Source organism: Aythya marila, assembly GCF_965140915.1.
Source record: "Aythya marila genome assembly, chromosome: 15".
Lineage (NCBI taxonomy): Eukaryota > Metazoa > Chordata > Aves > Anseriformes > Anatidae > Aythya > Aythya marila.
In genome coordinates this window covers 864,435-883,782 of record NC_139056.1, presented here as the reverse complement: position 1 = coordinate 883,782, position 19,348 = coordinate 864,435, and the positions used below count along the sequence as shown (strand labels likewise).

The 19,348-nt window shown below is 38.2% G+C and overlaps 1 protein-coding gene across 11 annotated transcripts in view; it reads left to right on the top strand.

The window, feature by feature from the left end:
* Positions 1-19,348, top strand: part of CLEC16A (C-type lectin domain containing 16A) — an 87,455-nt gene that overhangs the window by 17,335 nt on the left and 50,772 nt on the right. For all 11 annotated transcript variants that reach the window (XR_014318539.1, XR_014318540.1, XM_082772565.1 and 8 more), the window contains 8 exons: positions 34-147; positions 6,756-6,984; positions 8,313-8,442; positions 10,924-11,024; positions 14,860-14,982; positions 16,589-16,698; positions 17,163-17,207; positions 18,411-18,461. Coding sequence is in view for 9 of the 11 variants with exons in the window: in XM_082772565.1 (XP_082628691.1) it covers positions 34-147; positions 6,756-6,984; positions 8,313-8,442; positions 10,924-11,024; positions 14,860-14,982; positions 16,589-16,698; positions 17,163-17,207; positions 18,411-18,461 (903 nt within the window). In the remaining 2 variants the exon portion in view is untranslated. The remainder of the gene's footprint in view (positions 1-33; positions 148-6,755; positions 6,985-8,312; positions 8,443-10,923; positions 11,025-14,859; positions 14,983-16,588; positions 16,699-17,162; positions 17,208-18,410; positions 18,462-19,348) is intronic.

The window sequence follows — 19,348 nt, the reverse complement described above, 5'->3', positions numbered from 1 at the left end:
GTCTGATGTTTCTTTCTATCCTTGTCTTAATAGGTTTTTCTAATTATACATTATGCCCCTTTGGTGAACTCATTGGCTGAGGTTATACTTAATGGTGACCTGTCAGTGTTTTCTTCTAAAGTTGAGCAAGATATTCAGAAAAACACAGTAAGTGGCCAAATAATCTTTGAAATTTTTCCTTTCTTAGAGGCAGATATTTAACTTGAAACACAATCAGGATAAGAATACTTAGTTCTGCTGTGGTGGTCAGACACTGCAAAGTCTTCTAGCGCCTTTGATAGGATGCTTTTATAATCAAGTCCATGGTCAGTTTTGGTTATTGACTCTTTGCTACTGAAATAAGGATCAGTCATCGCAGGTTTCCTATACAATTATTCCCTTACACAGTCTATAGTAGAAATGAGAGCCTTAAAAAATATAACTGGCTTTATGGTTAATCCTTTAGATATAGAATGAAATAAATTTATCTGAATATTCCTAGTGTTCTAGTAGTAAAACTGATGACCTGTGAAAGCCCATCAGTGCAAAGAGGAGAACATAGGCAAGCCACAAAAAGATGGAAATTGTATCACTGTCATTACCCTTCTACTGTCAGATATAATCACATGGAGGTAGATGTTGCTAGATGCTGCTGTTAGTGTTTTTCTGAGATCGTTGTATATATGATTTTTCTCTTTTGTTGTTGGCTTCAGACTGTGAAGTGCTTTCTTATTAATTTTAAAGGCCTATTTGGGGACAGTAATAATAAGGGAGTATGACCTTACTTAGGTTAAAAGGCTTCTGACTGTAGCTTTGTCTAGAGGGTGAACTTGTCCCCTAAGGCCTGACTGTTCGGTTAAGAGTTACTGACTTCATCTGTAATTTGTAACAAAGAGTAGATTGATTCTTGTAAACATCCTTTCCCATTAGCAGCTATAGCTCAGAGTTTCAAGGGGGACATATGCTAGAACTCTTACAAGTCAACTTTTCTCAATTTATTTCTATTCTGTGATGGAAGTTACGTGGGCTGATGTTTGCCAGTAGCTTTTGGCTTCTAGTGTTTATATAGATGACATTTTATGTTTAGAATCTAATTTTTTTTTTAGGAGAAACTCTTAAGGTGGAATGGTGGAGCTGACTGAGTATTTCGAGATAAAGGAGTCTCTTATTTGTGTTAGGAAACGTCTGACCTTCGCCTAGTTGCATGCTGAGTGTTGTATTACTTGTGCAAAAGTAGTTTTGTAACTAGGAAATTTGTGGTGAAAGGGTGGGGAGCATATCTCAGCATATCAGGAGTGAGATTTTTTTTTTCCTGTCACAGGTACTGTGCACACTTGCAAAATACCTGTAGCATGTGTTTGTGTGCTTACACTAATGTGAGGGTTATTAGAGGGCTCCTATAAATGTCTGTTCCTCTGCTCTCTTTTGTTTGTAATACTGTCTATGTTGCTGCTTCTTACTGGTCTTAAAGATGTGACCTCACGTTATATACACTGGGGGTTCTGTCCTACCTGAATAGCTACTTAAATGAGAGGGGTATTGGCTTTCTAGGATAAATCCTTAGCAAAACATGGTTCTCTGTTACTAAGAGAGCAGAGTGGTAGGTATGGAAAAAACTTCCATGAGGGAAGCTTTATTTTTTAGTAAATTCAGCTCTGTCCTTCAATGAAACCTTAAAAGGGAAGCATGTATGATCTGCAAGTGTACTGCTGGAACCTGGTTATTTGCAGAAAGGACAGGGAATAATCTGGGGAAGAGCTCCATGCCCCGCTTCCAGGGATGGAGCTATCAAGGGAGCTGCTGTCTGTGTATGAACAGTAGCTGTTCATACTCATCAACTATGTGGTAGTTTCTACTGATGTACAGCTCAGTGTGCTGAGACTAAATTAAGTTGTAGCTACAGAGGTGTAGGTAGCTGTAGGTAAAGGTGAGACAGTTTCTCATTGCTCTGTGATAAGACTTCTTAGAACAGAAAGATGATTTTTGAGCAATGCTAGTAATTTCAAGGACTATTTTTTGGACTATTATGTGTGTCAGAATCGTAGCAAAGTTGTTGCTGTGGTGCATTCTGCTGCAAAGAAAGGACAGTTTCATTGAATAATAGGAGCTATTTAATGAGCTGCTATAGAATTGCTTGTTCTGAGGCTAATAGAAAAAAGTGATGAATTTTTTTTTTTTGTCTGAGAATAGATTTGTTTGTTCTTGTATCTAAATTTATCTCTGACTACTTCCTTTCTGTTATAATTTCCCATGGTAATCATTTTGATACTCTCCTAAACTGCTTGTTCGAGGGATAATTCTTGGTTATGGTGAGTGCCAGTTACCCCTGAAGTGTACCTAACACTTTTAACTCCAGCAGCAGAGATGTCTTGAAATATTTTAAGTGTAACTGTCAGTTTCTAATTAACATGCAGTTTCTAAAAGCAGAAGTAGGTAAGAATCTAATGTCTATATTCATCTTCCTAACAAGATGAGTTAAAAGTAGAATGAAATGTAGAGAGTAGGGACTGAGATAACCAGAAGCTGGGTCACCTGCCCTCATAATAGGTGACTAAATAGGCAAAGAATACTTAGCCTAACAAAAGGAAAGTTAAGGAGTGTTGCAGTTGTTGTGCATAAATACAACATATACAAAGTTATTTAAGGTGAAGGAACGATGGTAGTACAGGAACAAATGGTACTCTTTACTGGAAGTTTTAGTGGAAAAAAAATCAGGGACAGATTCAACTGCTGATAGCTTATGCATTGGCAATAACCTACTCATGGAGATCTGCAGAACATCATATGGAATTAATGATTGCTCAAACTCTGTTGAGCAGCTTCTCCAGTTCGAAACAGCAAATTAAGATGCACTTCTCTTTACATATTTTTCACTTTATTTCTGCTATTAGATGGTATCGGAAGAATTTTTTTTCTCATGATGAGCATTGAATATGTGTTGCCACCAGAATGGATTTAAACATGTTAGCAGTTATCACACTCAGTTTTACCTTATTTCCTGTGAGATCTGTTTTCCTGCATAATTCGGATGTGGGCCACTTCTACCTATTTTGTGTTTCTTGTCTAACCTACTTTCTCCTTCCCGTAAGAGGTTGTTACTGGTACTTATGGTTTGTGCAACTTACGTTGGTAAAATAATTGAAAATATGTTGAAAAGACACTTTTAAAAATATGAAATAAATATCTTAAAATGTGTAATCAAACTATATACTGGATAAACTAATTTTAAATCTGAATTTTTAGATTATTTTAATATGCTATATTTAGCAACACAGGATATATATATATATATTGACCTCTTCTCAGCATTCTTTCTGGCAGTAGACCAAACTATGGTTCAGTGCTTACAAGCATATCACTGTCAAATGGTCCCTTCTGTTATTTTGCTCATATGGTTAGTAGAAGTATATTAGAAATACAAGGATTTTAAGTACCTGCACTCTTAATGAAGGAGTCACAGAATTCTGTGAAGCAATTGTATGAAGTAAATGCAGGGAGGCAAAAATCTAAATGCTTCTTGCAATGTGCATACTACAATTTTTTTTTTTTTCCATAAAGAATAAGACTTAATATGTTCTTTAATTTTCTTAGGACTTTCGTGACCAGAAGCCATCAATAAAAAGTAATGTGGTTGTAACCCCTATTGTTTAATAATTTTCTTATGTTACAGTTCAATACAATACAGTTAAAAATATATCGGAGAGGCTACAGGGAAAGATGTGTGGCAAATTTGACATTGTGGGTTGAGTAGTTTTTAGTGTTGTGAAAGATTCTTCATACTGTGTGGCTTGTTTCAGAGTACAACTGAGTTCAGTATTCCTATAAAACCTCTAAAGTCAGGTGTTTGAGAGAAACAACTTGGCTTCTTGATTTGTAAGGCTTCTTTCCCGATTTTCTCCTGATCTTATATATATATATATGTATATATATCATAGAATCATAGAATATCTCGAGTTGGAAGGGACCCTTAAGGATCATCAAGTCCAACTCTTGACACCGCACAGGTCTACCCAAAAGTTCAGACCATGCGACTAAGTGCACAGTCCAATCTCTTCTTAAATTCAGACAGGCTCGGTGCAGTGACCACTTCCCTGGGGAGCCTGTTCCAGTGTGCAACCACCCTCTCTGTGAAGAACCCCCTCCTGATGTCAAGCCTAAATTTCCCCTGCCTCAGCTTAACCCCGTTCCCGCGGGTCCTGTCACTAGTGTTAATGGAGAAAAGGTCTCCTGCCTCTCGACACCCCCTTACGAGGAAGTTGTAGACTGTGATGAGGTCTCCCCTCAGCCTCCTCTTCTCCAGGCTGAACAGGCCCAGTGACCTCAGCCGTTCTTCGTACGTCTTCCCCTCCAGGCCTTTCACCATCTTCGTAGCCCTCCTCTGGACACTCTCCAACAGTTTCATGTCCTTTTTATACTGTGGTGCCCAGAACTGCACACAGTACTCGAGGTGAGGCCGCACCAGCACAGAGTAGAGCGGGACAATCACCTCCCTTGACCTACTAGCGATGCCATGCTTGATGCACCCCAGGACACGGTTGGCCCTCCTGGCTGCCAAGGCACACTGCTGGTTCATATTCAACTTGCTGTCTACCACGACCCCCAGATCCCTCTCTTCTAGGCTGCTCTCCAGCGTCTCATCGCCCAGTCTGTACGTGCAGCCAGGGTTTCCCCGTCCCAGGTGCAGGACCCGGCACTTGCTCTTATTGAACTTCATGCGGTTGGTGATCGCCCAGCTCTCCAACCTGTCCAGATCCCTCTGCAAGGCCTTTACGCCCTCATTTGAGTCCACAACTCCTCCAAGTTTGGTGTCATCAGCAAACTTGCTCAAAATACCTTCTATTCCTACATCCAGATCGTTTATAAAAATATTGAAAAGTACCGGCCCTAAAAGGGAGCCTTGAGGGACCCCACTGGTGACCGCCCGCCAGCCTGACGCAGCCCCATTTACCATAACCCTTTGGGCCCTGCCCGTTAGTCAATTGCTCACCCATCGTATGATGTTTTTATTTAGCTGTATGGTGGACATTTTGTCCAGTAGGATCCTATGGGAAACCGTGTCAAAAGCCTTGCTGAAGTCCAAAAAAATCACATCAGCTGGTTTCCCTTGGTCCACCATACAGGTGATCTTATCATAAAAGGAAATCAGGTTAGTTAGGCAGGACCTACCCTTCACAAACCCATGCTGGCTGGGACCAACGACTGCTTTGTCCCCCAGGTGCGCCTCAATAAGTCCGAGAACCAACTTCTCCATGATTTTACCAGGCACTGACGTGAGACTGACAGGCCTGTAATTGCTAGGGTCTTCTTTCTGACCCTTCTTGAAAATCGGCACAACATTTGCCAGCTTCCAGTCTACCGGGACCTCTCCAAATTCCCAGGATCGTTGAAAAATAATTGAGAGAGGTTCCGCGATGACGTCCGCCAGCTCTTTCAGCACCCGGTGATGAATCCCATCCGGACCCATGGACTTGTAGGGATCCAGGTGGAGTAGCAAATCCCGCACACGTTCAGGGTCGGTTGGGAGTTTGTCATCCCCACCGTCCCGGTCCTCCAGCTCAGGGCACCCTGGGTCCCGAAGCCCATCATCGGCATTGAAGACAGAGGCAAAGAAGGCGTTAAGCGTCTCTGCTTTGCCTATGTCATTGTCTGTGAGGAGACCTTCCCTATCAAGGAGCGGCCCTATGTATTCTTTAGTTCTCCTTTATATATATATATATATAGATAGATAGATAGATAGATAGTTCTCCTATATATATAGATAGATAGTTCTCCTATATATATAGATAGATAGTTCTCCTATATATATATTTTTTTTTTATTATTATTATTATTTTTTTTTTGGTTAACATATTTATGTTCCTTATTAATTGAAGAGAGGGTTTTTTTCCAAACTTTTTCTGAGGTCTCTTTGATGCACTCATCTTCAGTGCCTGCTGCGCTTGATATATACAAGGCCAGGCATGGAACTCCAGTTTTGTATTTAGTCTTAACTCTTTACTATTGCTTCCCGTTTTTGAAACCTTTAGCTGGTGTCATCTAATCATGAGTTAAGCATCAAGATCTGAAAGGTAATGAAGTTTCTGTAACAGTTTTTTTCAGTACAGACCTGTGCTGGCACAAAGCCCTGGGGTTATTTCACCTCTCAGTAGCAGGTAGGTTTGGGTGGTTGGTGTTTGTGTAACTTTGGGTGAGAGGCAGCATGTACACCGATGATCTGGCTGACAGGACAAACAAGTGTGAAGGGAGCTCAAAGCACTGCAGCTCAAAAACAACCTGCAAAAGGATAGGAAACCAAGTTTTAGTCCTATTAATCGTCGGGAAAACATACTGATTGAGTACCATTTGCTTTCTTGTCAGTGTATTTAATATTAATACATCGCTATTGATACACACTTGATTTTGCTGCATTTATCCTTTTTGTGAGTAGTGTTGTAATTTTGTATGTACTAACTGCCTCAACTGTTAAGCAAAGTTCAAAGAAGGATAATACAGTTTCAAGAACCTTGCATTGATAAAGCGTATAATTCTGAATCTCCTTGTTTCAAAATGACACGCTTATTGACAAATTTTTAGGGTATGTTGCTTTGGAGATAACTCATTAGTAAAAGTACAGTTTATCTGAGGTCTGCTTTCTTGTATTTTGAAAGTGATTTGAAATTTAAGTGATATGCTGAATTACACTCTAAAACCCCTGTTTTGTGTGAACTAAAGTTTCTTTATCAACCAAAATTGAAAATGTCTTGCTGTAGCTCAGTATAAACTCTTAATATTTACAGACAAAGTCAAGTATCAGATGTTTCATAAAACCAACAGAAACGCTTGAGAGGTCTCTTGAAATTAACAAACAGAAAGGGAAGAAGAGGGTGCAGAAAAGACCCAACTATAAAAATGTTGGCGAAGAAGATGAAGAAGAGAGAGGATCTGATGATACCCAGGATGACCTTGATAAAACCAAAGGTACAGAAGCAAGTTCAAAAGGCATCAGAACAAGCAGTGAAAATGAAGGTGAGTATGCCAGCAAACAAAGATGGTACTTGTATTTGGATATTTTTATTTACCGTATGCACCTAATTTTGATCTGTTATGTGGCTTGTTCTCTTGCTGCACTAGGTAAATGTGGGAATATTCTTTTTTTAGTCTCTTTGGCTGCATTTTTTTTCTCAGGTTAAACGATTCTATCAGAACATATACTTCTAGTCTGATTGAAAAACCTTAAAATGTCTTTGTATCTTCCTTCTGGCTTTGGCTCTTACCACAGATGCATGCACTTGGTGTTGTATGTGATTATAGAGCATTTACATGTATAAGTAGACTTCAACTCCTTAACTTTTCTGCAGTAAGGCAAATGGTGTAGGCACTTCACCTCTGTAAGATGGTATTCTGTGCATGTTTCAGTGATAAATGTTCAAGTATGCTAAAAGCAATAATACATGTTAGAAGATATTTAATAGTTCAAAATTAAAAACATCTTTTACCTTAGATTTTTCCATTTTCAGGATTTTTGATCTAACTCTAACCTTAACTGGTTTTATAGGATGAGTGCCACATCATAACTGTTTATTTTAGCAGTTAGTAACTATTAGACAGCTGTACATCAGAAAATAGTCTTTACTTTAGGCATATATTGAGAAATCAGTGGCAGAATTGCATGCAAGGAGTAGAAAACAAGACCTTTTGTGCTTTGACAGCCTTCTACAGACATGGTTGCATTTTGTTGAGGTAATCAGTCTCTCTGATAAGACTTTCCAGGATCCTCTTTTTCCATAAATGATGTCAAATAATTGATGATATGTTGTCCACCGTAATCTTAAGGAAGTATGATGTGATATACTGTGTAAACTGGTGTGTTATCTAGTAATCTTTGTCCAAGTTCTTAAGCAAATGCTAGATTTGGTTCTAGTATTTCTACTTCAAACCAATTGGTCTGAATCACTTAGGACTAGGTATCTTGTTTGCTATGATGTAGAAATCCATTTACACCCTCTCTGAAGCTTAATTTCCCACTGCTAACACTCACCAGTGTTTTCACAAAATTGTGTTTTGTTTTTTTTTTCCAAAAGATGTTCTATGTGTTTTCTTCCTATGATTCAGAGGGGAAGGAGATTACTGTTATTTACTTACTGGACACATTATTAATGTTTTCTTTCATATTGAAATACAAGAAAGCTTTTTTTTCTATTGGGAAGATTTGCCTACATCCAATTATTGATTAATCCTTCTGAGGTTGTGGTTATACATCTTATATAGTTGCATCAGTTGCATCACATGAGAAGTGGGAAATATGAAAGAGTTTGTAAAAAAAATGTTTGAAAATACTAATTCTTGTTTTTCAGAAATAGAGATGGTAATCATGGAGAGATGTAAACTGTCAGAATTGTCTATCTCTGCTGTGACAGAACAGAATACAACAGATGAAGAAAAGAGTGCAGCTGCCTCTGGGAGTGACATAACAAACTGGAACAGGTATAAAAACTGCAGCTTTTGACTCCTAAAGCATTGGTTTTGCTAAAATTAAAATGATATTAGTTTAACATCATAGGTCAACTTTTAGGTTAATTATTAGCAGTTGTTGGTCTGACAAGTTACCTAGTATTTAAGTGTTTTAATAATCTTGAACCTTGATATTTTGACCCTGTTTCTTCTTTCAACCTTGAGTCTGAACTCTTCACTATGTTTAAAGCACCCTGTTTCAGGATGTCATGAGACTTGTAAGGGTTGTTCATTGCTTAAGAAGTGCTTTTAAGGCTGCAGTCACTCTTGGTTGTTATTCAGAATGTTCATTTTCAACATGACTAATTATTTATGTTGTTTTTACTCAAATAGCTAGATTCTCCTTTCATGAGATCTACAATAGGACCATCATATGGGAAAATTGTCTAAGATATGAACAGCAAAGTGAAACTCAGGCAAAGAGGAATAAAAACTTAGTGGCAATTGAGTGTATTATAGAGGATGCATGAAATACAACTTCAGAAATGCACAAACACATGGATGTGATGTCATGAAAAGTGCAGAGGAACAGTGTGTTATTCCTGTGATAGCCTTGTTTTAGTAAATGAGAACACAAATGTGTATTGAACTGAAAGGAAGTGCTAAGTACATCATTACATAAGCCACTCAGATGAAATCATAAAGTGTGACCATGAAGGTAACATGAGTCTGAAATAGATATGGAAGTATGTTGTGTGCTGATCTTTGATACCTCTTCTGACCTTTTGCTTCTTGTCTGCTGAATCTAGAGATGGGGAAAATATATTTGTTTTATGGCTTTGAATGTTATTGTTGAGTTAAGTAGCATAAGGATTTTATTCCTTTATCACTTTAATCAACAGGTGGGAATTCTGTTTTCAATCTTCTGCTGACTCTGAGGCTTTCCTCATTTTTTTTTGTCCACTTATCCTGTGAAAGCGCATCAAAGAATTTAATTTCTACTTGTGCTCTTTACTTGAGCTGGCTGGATGCAAGCCAGTTTAAGACAAGAAACCAAGTTGCCTTGCAGTTAAGGTTGGGTTAATACCAGCTGAATCTCGGCCATATTTGATCTACCCAAACATCTTCTGGATTAAATTGATTTTTCTTACCTGTTAAGGATACAGGTGAAGGATGACCTCACCACTGTTTGTATCTTCCTGAGTTTATGTCACAGATCACTCGTGCTTAAACCCAGGAAAACAAAACTCATCTGCAACCCAAAGCTTTCATTTTTACATTCAAATGTTCTTTCCTTCTTCATTTTTTCTTTCCTATACCTTATTCATTATAAAGTTTTTGACTGCTTGTGGTGGTTTTACCATGCTAGGCAGCTAAACACCACAACTGCTTTCTCACTCCCCCTCCTTAGATGAGAAGGGGAAGAAGTAAAGTAAAGAACAACTCACGGGTTCAGATAAGGATAATTTAACTAAAGGGAAATAATAATAATAATAAAGGAAAGATTATTATTAACTAAACAATTTAACTAAAGGGAAAAAAAAGTGAAAGTGGAAAAGAGAGGGGGAAAGGGAAAAAAGGGAGGAAAACAAACAAACAAAACAAATAAAGGCTATATGGAAGTGCAGAGGAAAGAAATTACTCTCTACTTCCCACAAATGAGTGATGCTTGACTACGTCCTTGAAGCAGGGCCTCAACACATGTAGCTGGTGTTCAGGAGGACAGACGTTTTCGCAGCGAGAGCCCACCCCTCCCCTCTTCTTCCTGTTTCCACCTTTTATTGCTGAGTGTGACATCATATGGTATGGAATATCCCTTTGATTGGTTTAGGTCAGCTGCCTTGGTGATGTTCCTTTCTCACTTTTTTGTCCACCCCCTAGGATGGTTAGAGAGAGTCCTGATGCTGTGCCAGCACTGGTCAGCAGCAGACACAACACTGGTGTGATACCACTGCTGTTCTAGCTACAAGTGCAGAGCACAGCACTGTATGGGCTGCTGCAGGGAAAGTTAACATTCCAGCCAGACCCAGTACACTGCTTTAGAATAACTTAACATGTATCTTCCTCCAAACCATTTGTGAAAACTGCTTACTTGCTATAGTGATCATAAAAACTTTTCAACTCTTGTTTAGTACGTGGATTTTCAGTCAGTTATTTTTTATGCAACAGTGATAGCTCCTTGAAGCTAATTATGTGTATATACACTTAATCTGTACAATGCTTCTACATGCATACATAGAAGTGCTACGAACAAACCCAGTAAATGTATGAACAAGTAGCTCTTGGGAAAGTACTGTGAAACAATTCCTGTTAAAACATTTGAATTAATGTCAGAATGTAATACAAGACATGGCTCTGATCTGAGTACTCTCGAGCAGGTTAACTTTTTTTTAATGTCTAAAAATATGCATTGCTGTAGATTCTCTTTCTTGTTCCACATGTAGCTAATGATAGTTACTGATTTTTTCTGTAAATGATTTTTCTTGACCACTTCAACATTTTTCCTTTCTGCAGGCCTTTTCTTGATATGGTCTATAATGCACTGGACTGTGCTGAAGACGATTACTATGCCTTGTTTGTGCTCTGTCTTCTGTATGCAATGTCACACAATAAAGGTAAGCAATGTTTCTTCTTCCAGAGAAAAGTAAATGAGACGTGTGGTTTTAGACATGTACAATCTGCTTGTAGTTTGTTTATGCAAGTCTTAAACAGTGAGAAATTCTTTACATGATATGGCGGAGGGATAAGTATGCTGTAAGTAAAAAACAGCTGCTAAGGATCTCCTTTTTAGGAAGGTTTTGGTAGAAAGCTTTGTGAACATCAAATATCTCTTCTTTGTTGGTTTCTTGAAATTGGCATAGAAATATATTTCACTTTAGATCTTTTAAATTCTGATAAAGCTCTCTGTGTTCAATCTAAATATATGTTGGGTAGCATTCTTCCCCACTTTGCGTGTAATATGATTGCTATATGTACTTCAAGTATAAAATGTTGTAAAACTTGTCCCCATGTGTACATAGTAAATATTTGTGTACTATAGACATCTACATAAATGCACAAGGCCTGAGAATCAGATCTGACTGTGACAGTTGGCTGATGCCTGTTTCTATTCAGCTTTGACAGTCTCTCAGTAAGTCTTTTTGTGCTGTCTTAAGTCCTCAACAACCTCCTCATCCAGTGTGCACAATGTCTTAACGAGACATAATTGATTGAAGGCTCAAGGAGGTTTTACAAGTTGAGTTTTGTTATGGTATAGAATGCTGACATTCCGCAAATCTCCTATGGATTCTGGACTGTTGTAAAAACTAGCAAAACTATGTTACAAGTGAAGTTCGTTATAATTCATATTACTTGAAAATATGTAGCCTTTTCCATGGGGTGATTATGGCTAGCTTTTTTAGCAAGCTTCTAGGAAGGATATTTTTTCTCATTTCAAGGCACCTCTCAAGGTCAACTAGAGTGGAGATAAGAGTTAAGAAGGAGAACTCATGGTGTAAATAGCTAAGCTGAATCCTTCCTATTCTTCTTCAGTCTCTTGATGGCTTTGTTTTTCTCTGGTAATGAAGGAGTAACTTTATGAAATTATTTGCAATTCAGGGATAATTTCAGGGTTTTGACAGACTATTATGGGAAAAGCTGGTAATGCAACTAATATCACCAAAGATGATACAACAGTCTTGTACATGGTCTAGCAACAACAGTCTTGCCATGGTCTAGCCCACTAACTTGCACATCTCTGATTCCCTGCCCACCAACAAACTAATCCTGCAACCAGTACACTTTCTTAGGAAAATGTGTTCTGCCCCTGAGGGACTTTTGAGTGTCACTGTGCTAGAAAATCCCCATTTCAAAGATGGATTCTCTTCTGTTGTGATTCTGTAGCTGAAATTGTGATTAGTCAAAATCAGTAGTTATAACTGTGTAGCTTCAGAGTGTCCCCAGAAATCTTTGTGTCATAAAGGGAGTAAGGCTATATTCCAGGGTTACATTTCTTGAGAATTATTCTATTTCAGACTATAAAATAACAGATCCTTCAGGCCACTGTATTTGATTTCAGCGTAATTAAACTCAGTCTTCAATATCCTGTTCCCAGGAAAAAAAAATCTATCATTTCAAAGATTATTTGCTTACATCTGTAGTGTTGCTGTAAACAGTGAGGAATGCAGTAAATGCTGCACGTTGCTGCCTAGTTTCAGCAATCTCTTATGCTGTTTATTTTTCACTAAATTTCCAGGGTTACCAAGAGAAATACAACAGGCAGTGAAATACCTACCTTTTAAAGGCTAAGAGTTTCCAGCCCTGAAACTGCAAATACCTCTTATATATTTAAGGGGTTGAAATCTACACTTCGATCTTTGGTAGTCACATCAACTGTCTCTAAGTGAAAAATTCCTTAGGCTATACTCACTGGTTTTCCTTGTCAACAATTTACATTACTCTGTTGCTCTTTGGAAGTTATTTCCCCTCATCCCATCCTCGCACTTAGATCTTAGGTGCTAGACAGATAATAACATCCAGTTTTGGTCTTCACTGTCTTCCACTGACTGATTTCTCTTGTGCCATGTAATAGATGTGAGGGCTACATTATCAGTGTCTCTGCATCTTGAAGAGGAGGAGGTTTTATAAGTTGTTGATTTCTAGTGTTTGTTTGGTGCAAGAGCTCAATTTTGTTCTTGACAAGCTCAGGAACTTTTGCAGATCTAAACCAGAATTCAGAGATTTCTAAACCAGATTCAGTGTCAGTCTTTGAAGATGCCTCTGGATTGAGCTACAGCCAATGTTTATATCTGAATTCAGCAGAAAGCAAGAATATGTCTGCCTGCAGTCTTTCCCAAGATATGGGCCAGGGATCGTTTTCTTTATAAAGAGGCTTGAAGGTTTCTCTCCAGAAATGGAGTGACAGAGTTGTTTCCTCAGTTTCACGAAATAATAAATCTCTAGGAGTTCGCCTATCTAGGATCTGTCTAGATATTCACTGTCTGTCTGACAGGCAATAAATGCTCTAGTGAGCACTTGAATCAGCTCGAACTGTTGATGAACTAGAAAGTTGGGATGACTTCTGGTGATTGAACGTAACACAGGGCTGCCGTCTCTACATCAAAGGAAAGTGACTTGCAGATTTTCAGTATCCTGGCTGTTTCAGATATGTTTCTGATTCTCTTGTTGGTCACTTTGAACTTGACCACCATCCCATCCCACCCACCCCCCAGTCTTCTAATTCTGGTACTCTGTGAAGACTATCAGAGAACATGTTCAAAAAAAAAAAAAAAAAAGAATTGTCCTAGCTCAATGAAAACTCTGCTTTCAGGCCTTGCTTCTAAAGGAGCAGCCTTCTCAGTCTCTCACTACATGTAGAGACCCTTCTGTGGCTTTTGGCTGGGGCGTTTCCAGTTTGACACTGAATCTATATTTTGGTCCATGTTGTTGAATGGGTTTAATGAATATGTGTATGTTTCTCACCAGCAAGAAATACCCACATGAACAGGAAGAAAGAATCCCAAGAGGAATGCATATATAGCTAAGTAGATTCTTTGCAAATTGCATCTGAGAGTTATTTTTATCCCAAATGGAGCCCTACATATATGCTGCTAGAGCATGTGCTGTATTTCAGGAATTCAGAATTCTGCATCCCTGGCAGGCAGACAACCAAATGAAAGATGCTGGTAGAACACCGATTTTTTTCACTGTGATTTCAGTTTGGCCAATTTGTTGAGGAATTGCTCAGTCCTGCTTCATTCTTCCATCATGTCATCTTAGTCTCCTTAATGTGTTTCTGCTGCGCAATGATGACATTCCTCTGTGAGAGCTTAGTTTGCTTATAGATGATCTATAAGAAATGTTATTTAAAAGGATCTTTACTTTTCAGAAGGAAAACTGTAGTTCTTTAAGGTGTTAGATTTTTGTGATCACTAACATTCTGCTTAAATGCTTTCGCTTTCCCTCTCTTTCTTCAGTATCAGTGACAGATGACCTAGTGTAAACTAAAAGTTCAGGGTTAGAAGAAACTATAAACCACAATCGAGTCATCTTCTGTTTTATATGGATTTTTATTACCATTCCTTAAAACAAGAACAAGGAGTTCCTCAAGAATCCATGACTATCTTTTACTTTACAAGGTCTTATCAGTAATCAGTGTATTCTGAGAAATAACCTTGTTTGGTTTTTTTCTTTTAAACAGGAATAGTTTGAGGAAAGATGAGTTTGGATGTCACTAACCATTTTGGGATTGGAGCATCTTCACCCATTAGGCTCTTTCTAAGGCTCTTAGTTCTGTATTCCACAAATGTGTTTAGTCTTTGTTCTTCCTTTTCTTTGTGATAACTATGCAAGTTGGTTTTGAGTTTCATTGTATCACTAATTACACTATTCCAAGAAAACTGTTGCAGTTTATTAAATACTTACCTTGACGTATAGTCCTGTTTTCTAACTTACCTCCCTTCCCTACAAAAGGAATTGACCCAGTCAAGTTGGAGAGAATTCAACTTCCCGCTCAGCATGCTGGAGAGAGAAATTCGTATAATCATGTACTTGCAGAAGGGCTCATCAGGATAATGAATTATGCTGCACAACCAGGTATCACATTTACAATATTTTTTTTAACAAGCTGAAATGTTTGCAGGTGTAAAAAAAAAATAAAAATGAATTAAATAAAAAGCAGCTACTTAGCTGCCTGTGTATGAGGAGGAAATCTGTTTAACATGCTCTTTGTTGAACAATAAGTAAATAAAAGCTGTGAAAAACAAACACAACTTTTTCCTCAGTTGCTGAGTAACCTAGTTGTTTTTATGCTCAGAACTTCACAAGGGTCTGCTTTAATTTTCCCACTTTCTGCTTTTTTTGAATAAACAAAACATTGAGCAAGGAATGGTGAGATGTTTAGTAATTGCAGCTTAATGTAGGATTTCATCCTGAAAACTTGATGTATGGTACCTTTGCTTGTAACTGTAGTTCCAGTGAAAGAGTAGTCTTCAAAAATATATTGAAGAAATAACTGATGTCCTTTGTTTATAGGTGTTATAGGTGTCATTTGTTTCTGGAGGTGTTAGCAAACTTTCCCATGATCTTCTTTTAATCACAGATTGTATTTTCAGTTTTGTTTTGCAGAAAATGTTTTTTTTTTTCCTTAACTTCAACTTCTTTGTAAAATGAGGGGTAGAAGGCTCAGTTTCTTATTCCATAGAAACACAACTTCTGTTCAAGCCACAGCTCCTCTCCCCTGCACTTCTGCTAAAACTTTAAATGAGTGGAACTGATTTCCCCTGAAACTGACTCACAGTCAAGTTCTGATTGTCTGCAGAATAAAATCTAATGCTTATTTGACATACAAGACTGATATACAGAATATTAGCTTCTGATGTGCTAGTTACAGATTAAAAGGTGTATATATAAATAATTGCCCACCAAACTACTCTCTCACCTGGCAAGCTGGGGAGAAAAATATGGTCAAGATGAGGACAGTGAGATCACTCACTAATTACCATCATGGGGAAAACAGACATGGCTTGGGGAAGATTAATTTATTGCTACTAGATAACAGAGTAAAGCAGTAAGAACTAAAAAATAATAATAAAAATACCATCTCCTCCCATTCTTTTCCAGGCTCTACTTCACTGCTGATTCTTCTGCTTCCTCCCCCATGAACAGCACAGGGGGGACTAGGAATCAGTCCATAGCGTTCAGTCTCTGCTGCTCCTTCACCCTCACTCTTCCCCTGCTCTAGTGTGGGGATCTCCCATGGGATATAGTCCTTCCTGTACTGATTGTACACTGGTCCTTCTCAGGGGCTGCAGTTCTTCGGAGCTGCTCCAACATGGCTCAGTTGCGTGGGTTGTGCCAAAATCCCTTGGACTTTAGGAAAAGCTATACTTTACTAGAATGCTGTATACAAAACCTCATTTCATCTTGTAGCTTTATCTGTGCCAATCATCCATGATTCTTCCCTCATTTTAGTGTAATTCAACCTGTGCTTCCAGTTAATTAAGATGTTAGTTTCAGTGGCTTTTCTGATGATGTTCACCTTTATTGCCGCATGGTTTTGTTTTAAAATTTCTTACCAATTACTCCTCTGGTTGTTTTTAGAGCTATCTACATTGTACGTCAGCATCAGCACCCATCTTTCTCAGGCAGGGTGTGTATGACAGATGCTACTGTTTTGTATATTGAAATTCTCTTTTCATAGATGGAAAAATACGTTTGGCAACTTTAGAACTTGGCTGTCTGTTGCTGAAGCAGCTTGTGTTTTCTAAAAATGGCAGCATCATAAAAGACATTCACCTTGCATGCCTTGAGGTTAGTACTTTCCTTTCAGATACCACTTCCAGCATTACTTGTCTTTGAGTTGCACAAATATTTCGTTTTAGATTGCAATAAGCATATGAAATTTTAACATATTCCTATTGGTGATTCTGTGCTGTGAAAGTAAAAAATCAATAGCCCCCTATTCAATTCTCAGCTTTGCTGTTTCCTTGATAATTACCTCTACTTGAAAAGTTAGTTTCATTTTTTTCTGAAACTTGTATGTCAATGTCTCAGCAGTGTAAAGGGAATTACTTTTGAAACAAACAAGCTCAGCTAAGCTGTATTTGTGTAAGTGCAAGAACAGTGCTAGATCAAATTCTGGGCTGAAGGCTATGAAATGGGAATATTAACAGATAGTTTTCTCTGTACAAAGTTTGGGGTGTGTTTTCTTCAATTATGACTTTGAGTAAAGAGTCTATTTACTACCTGAAACACAGTTATTTTTTCTTTTTTAGGGTGCAAGAGAAGAAAGTGTTCATCTCCTTCGTCGTTTCTATAAGGTATATACGTGAAGTGCTAATAAAATTTGTTACATGCAGAATTAAAAGAAATTCCGTAGCCAATTGTCAGCGCTGAAGGCACTTTTTAAATATGGGAACCACGTGTTTACTATAGCGAAGAAGGTGTTTGGAGGATTCTTCTCTTTTCTTACCTTTCTATACCTCACTGATGTACACAAAAACGATGTGAGAAGTCCCATAGAGTTTGCAACGGAGGTCAAACGAGTAGATGTGCTTTTTGTTGCAACTGCTATATAGCTCATGGAACAGAGCCACACTCTTAGAAAGTTTCTGGGACTTTGTTATTGACATTAATATGGAAGGTGGTTCTTTTTGGCATTACTTTTTGCTTATGTCTTGTCTAAATGATGACCTAAAACTTTAATTAATCTTTTTTTTATTTGAGACCTCTGCAGCTTTTTGCTTTTTTTAATGTTGTAAACAATGAGAGAAATAAAATACTTAGCCCTAGACATGAACTTCTACATAAGGAGCAGTAAATCTGTAACAGGTTTCAGGTGCCTAAAATATCTTCCAATTTTCGTTGAGTTCTTCTTCTGAAGAAGGTGGTGCAGGGTTATTTTTAACTTAGGAAAAAAAGGTAATTCATGGTGGGTTGACCGTAGCCTGCTGCTGGACACCCACCCAGCTGCTCATGCACTGCCCCTCCTCAACATGACAAGGAGATACGAAGCTGACAAAACAGTCTTGTGGGTGGAAGTAAAGACAGGGAGATTGTTTGCCAATTACCGCCATGGGCAAAACAGATTTGACTTGAGGAAAATTAATTAATTGCTAATTAACAAAGATTTGGATAATGCGAAACAGACAAATTAAAATAACACCTTCTATTATGTCTCCCTCTTCTCCCAAGCTCAACTTCTTCACTTTTTTGTTCCCAGCTCTTCTATCTCCCACCTTTTGTCCTGGGCTGGATTTTGCCCAGATCTGTTTTGTAGAGGCGCCCCCAGTGACACTGATTGGCTCTGCTGCCCCGTGTGGTGGGTTGTCAAGCCTACGTGGTGCTGGCTGTGTCCAGCGCTGGACAGCCCAGCCTCTCCTCACAGAGGCCACCCCTGCTGCCCAAACCTTGCCACCTACAGCCAATGCACACTTAAACAAGAGCAAACATGGCTACATAACCGTATTCATGGGTTCATGATATGTCCGTGTTCCTTTATTATTCTTATTTTTTATTGAAAGGGAGAAGAAATTTTCCTGGATATGTTTGAAGATGAATACCGGAGTATGACGGTAAGTGACACCCTTCTCAGCCCCCTGAAATTTTCCAAACCAATAACACAGGAGCGAGAGCAAGTACTCACTGAAAACTACTTGAATAGACTGATATCCTTATGCTAGGAGTAGAATAGCAAATTGTCTTTTCCTCTATGAGAGGTTGTCTTACATCTCCATAAATCATTTATGAAATTCCACAGCCCCTTAACTTATTTCATAATTTCTGAAAGCCAGTATACAAAATCCACTTGATCTAGGGATTGAGACATTTAATTCATTTTTTTCCAGTTATTAAAGTGATGAAAATCATCCTATGTCTGTTTGAAACCTTACAAAGTTTTGGTTTTGCGTGGTGCCGCCTTACTTACTAGTGGAGAACTGGGAGCCTTTGTCCCATCAAGGAGATATAGTGCCAGCACCACAGCACAGCTTGTGGGGCACTGTCATGGAATTTTTAACAGATTGCTAGCCTTAATCTCAGTTAATACTTAATCTGTAAATGCTTTTTAAAACTAATTGACTGTTTAAATTGTTAGGTTAGTGTTTGGGTAAAAATCAGATTATCAGGTGCAGGCATCCTTTTTTCTAGCTGTTGTGCAGGGGTTGCATTAGTATCTTTTCTTTTTTGAAAAAGATCAATCTACAGTTTGTGTATTGCAAAAAAAAACATTTAATATGGGAAGCACCTTGCAGTATCTTACAAACTCAAGTAATAGAACTGGATAATCAATATCTAATTATTTAGTAGTTAAGTACTGACGTGTTTCTAGTGTGAAAACTGCCACCACAATTTTCACTGTTTTCATATCACAAGTTCAGTATGCTTGTAGGTGGTTCTGTTGTGTGTGTGTTTCTATTTCTGAGACTGCAGATTTTTTTTCATTTATTCTAAAAGATAGAGC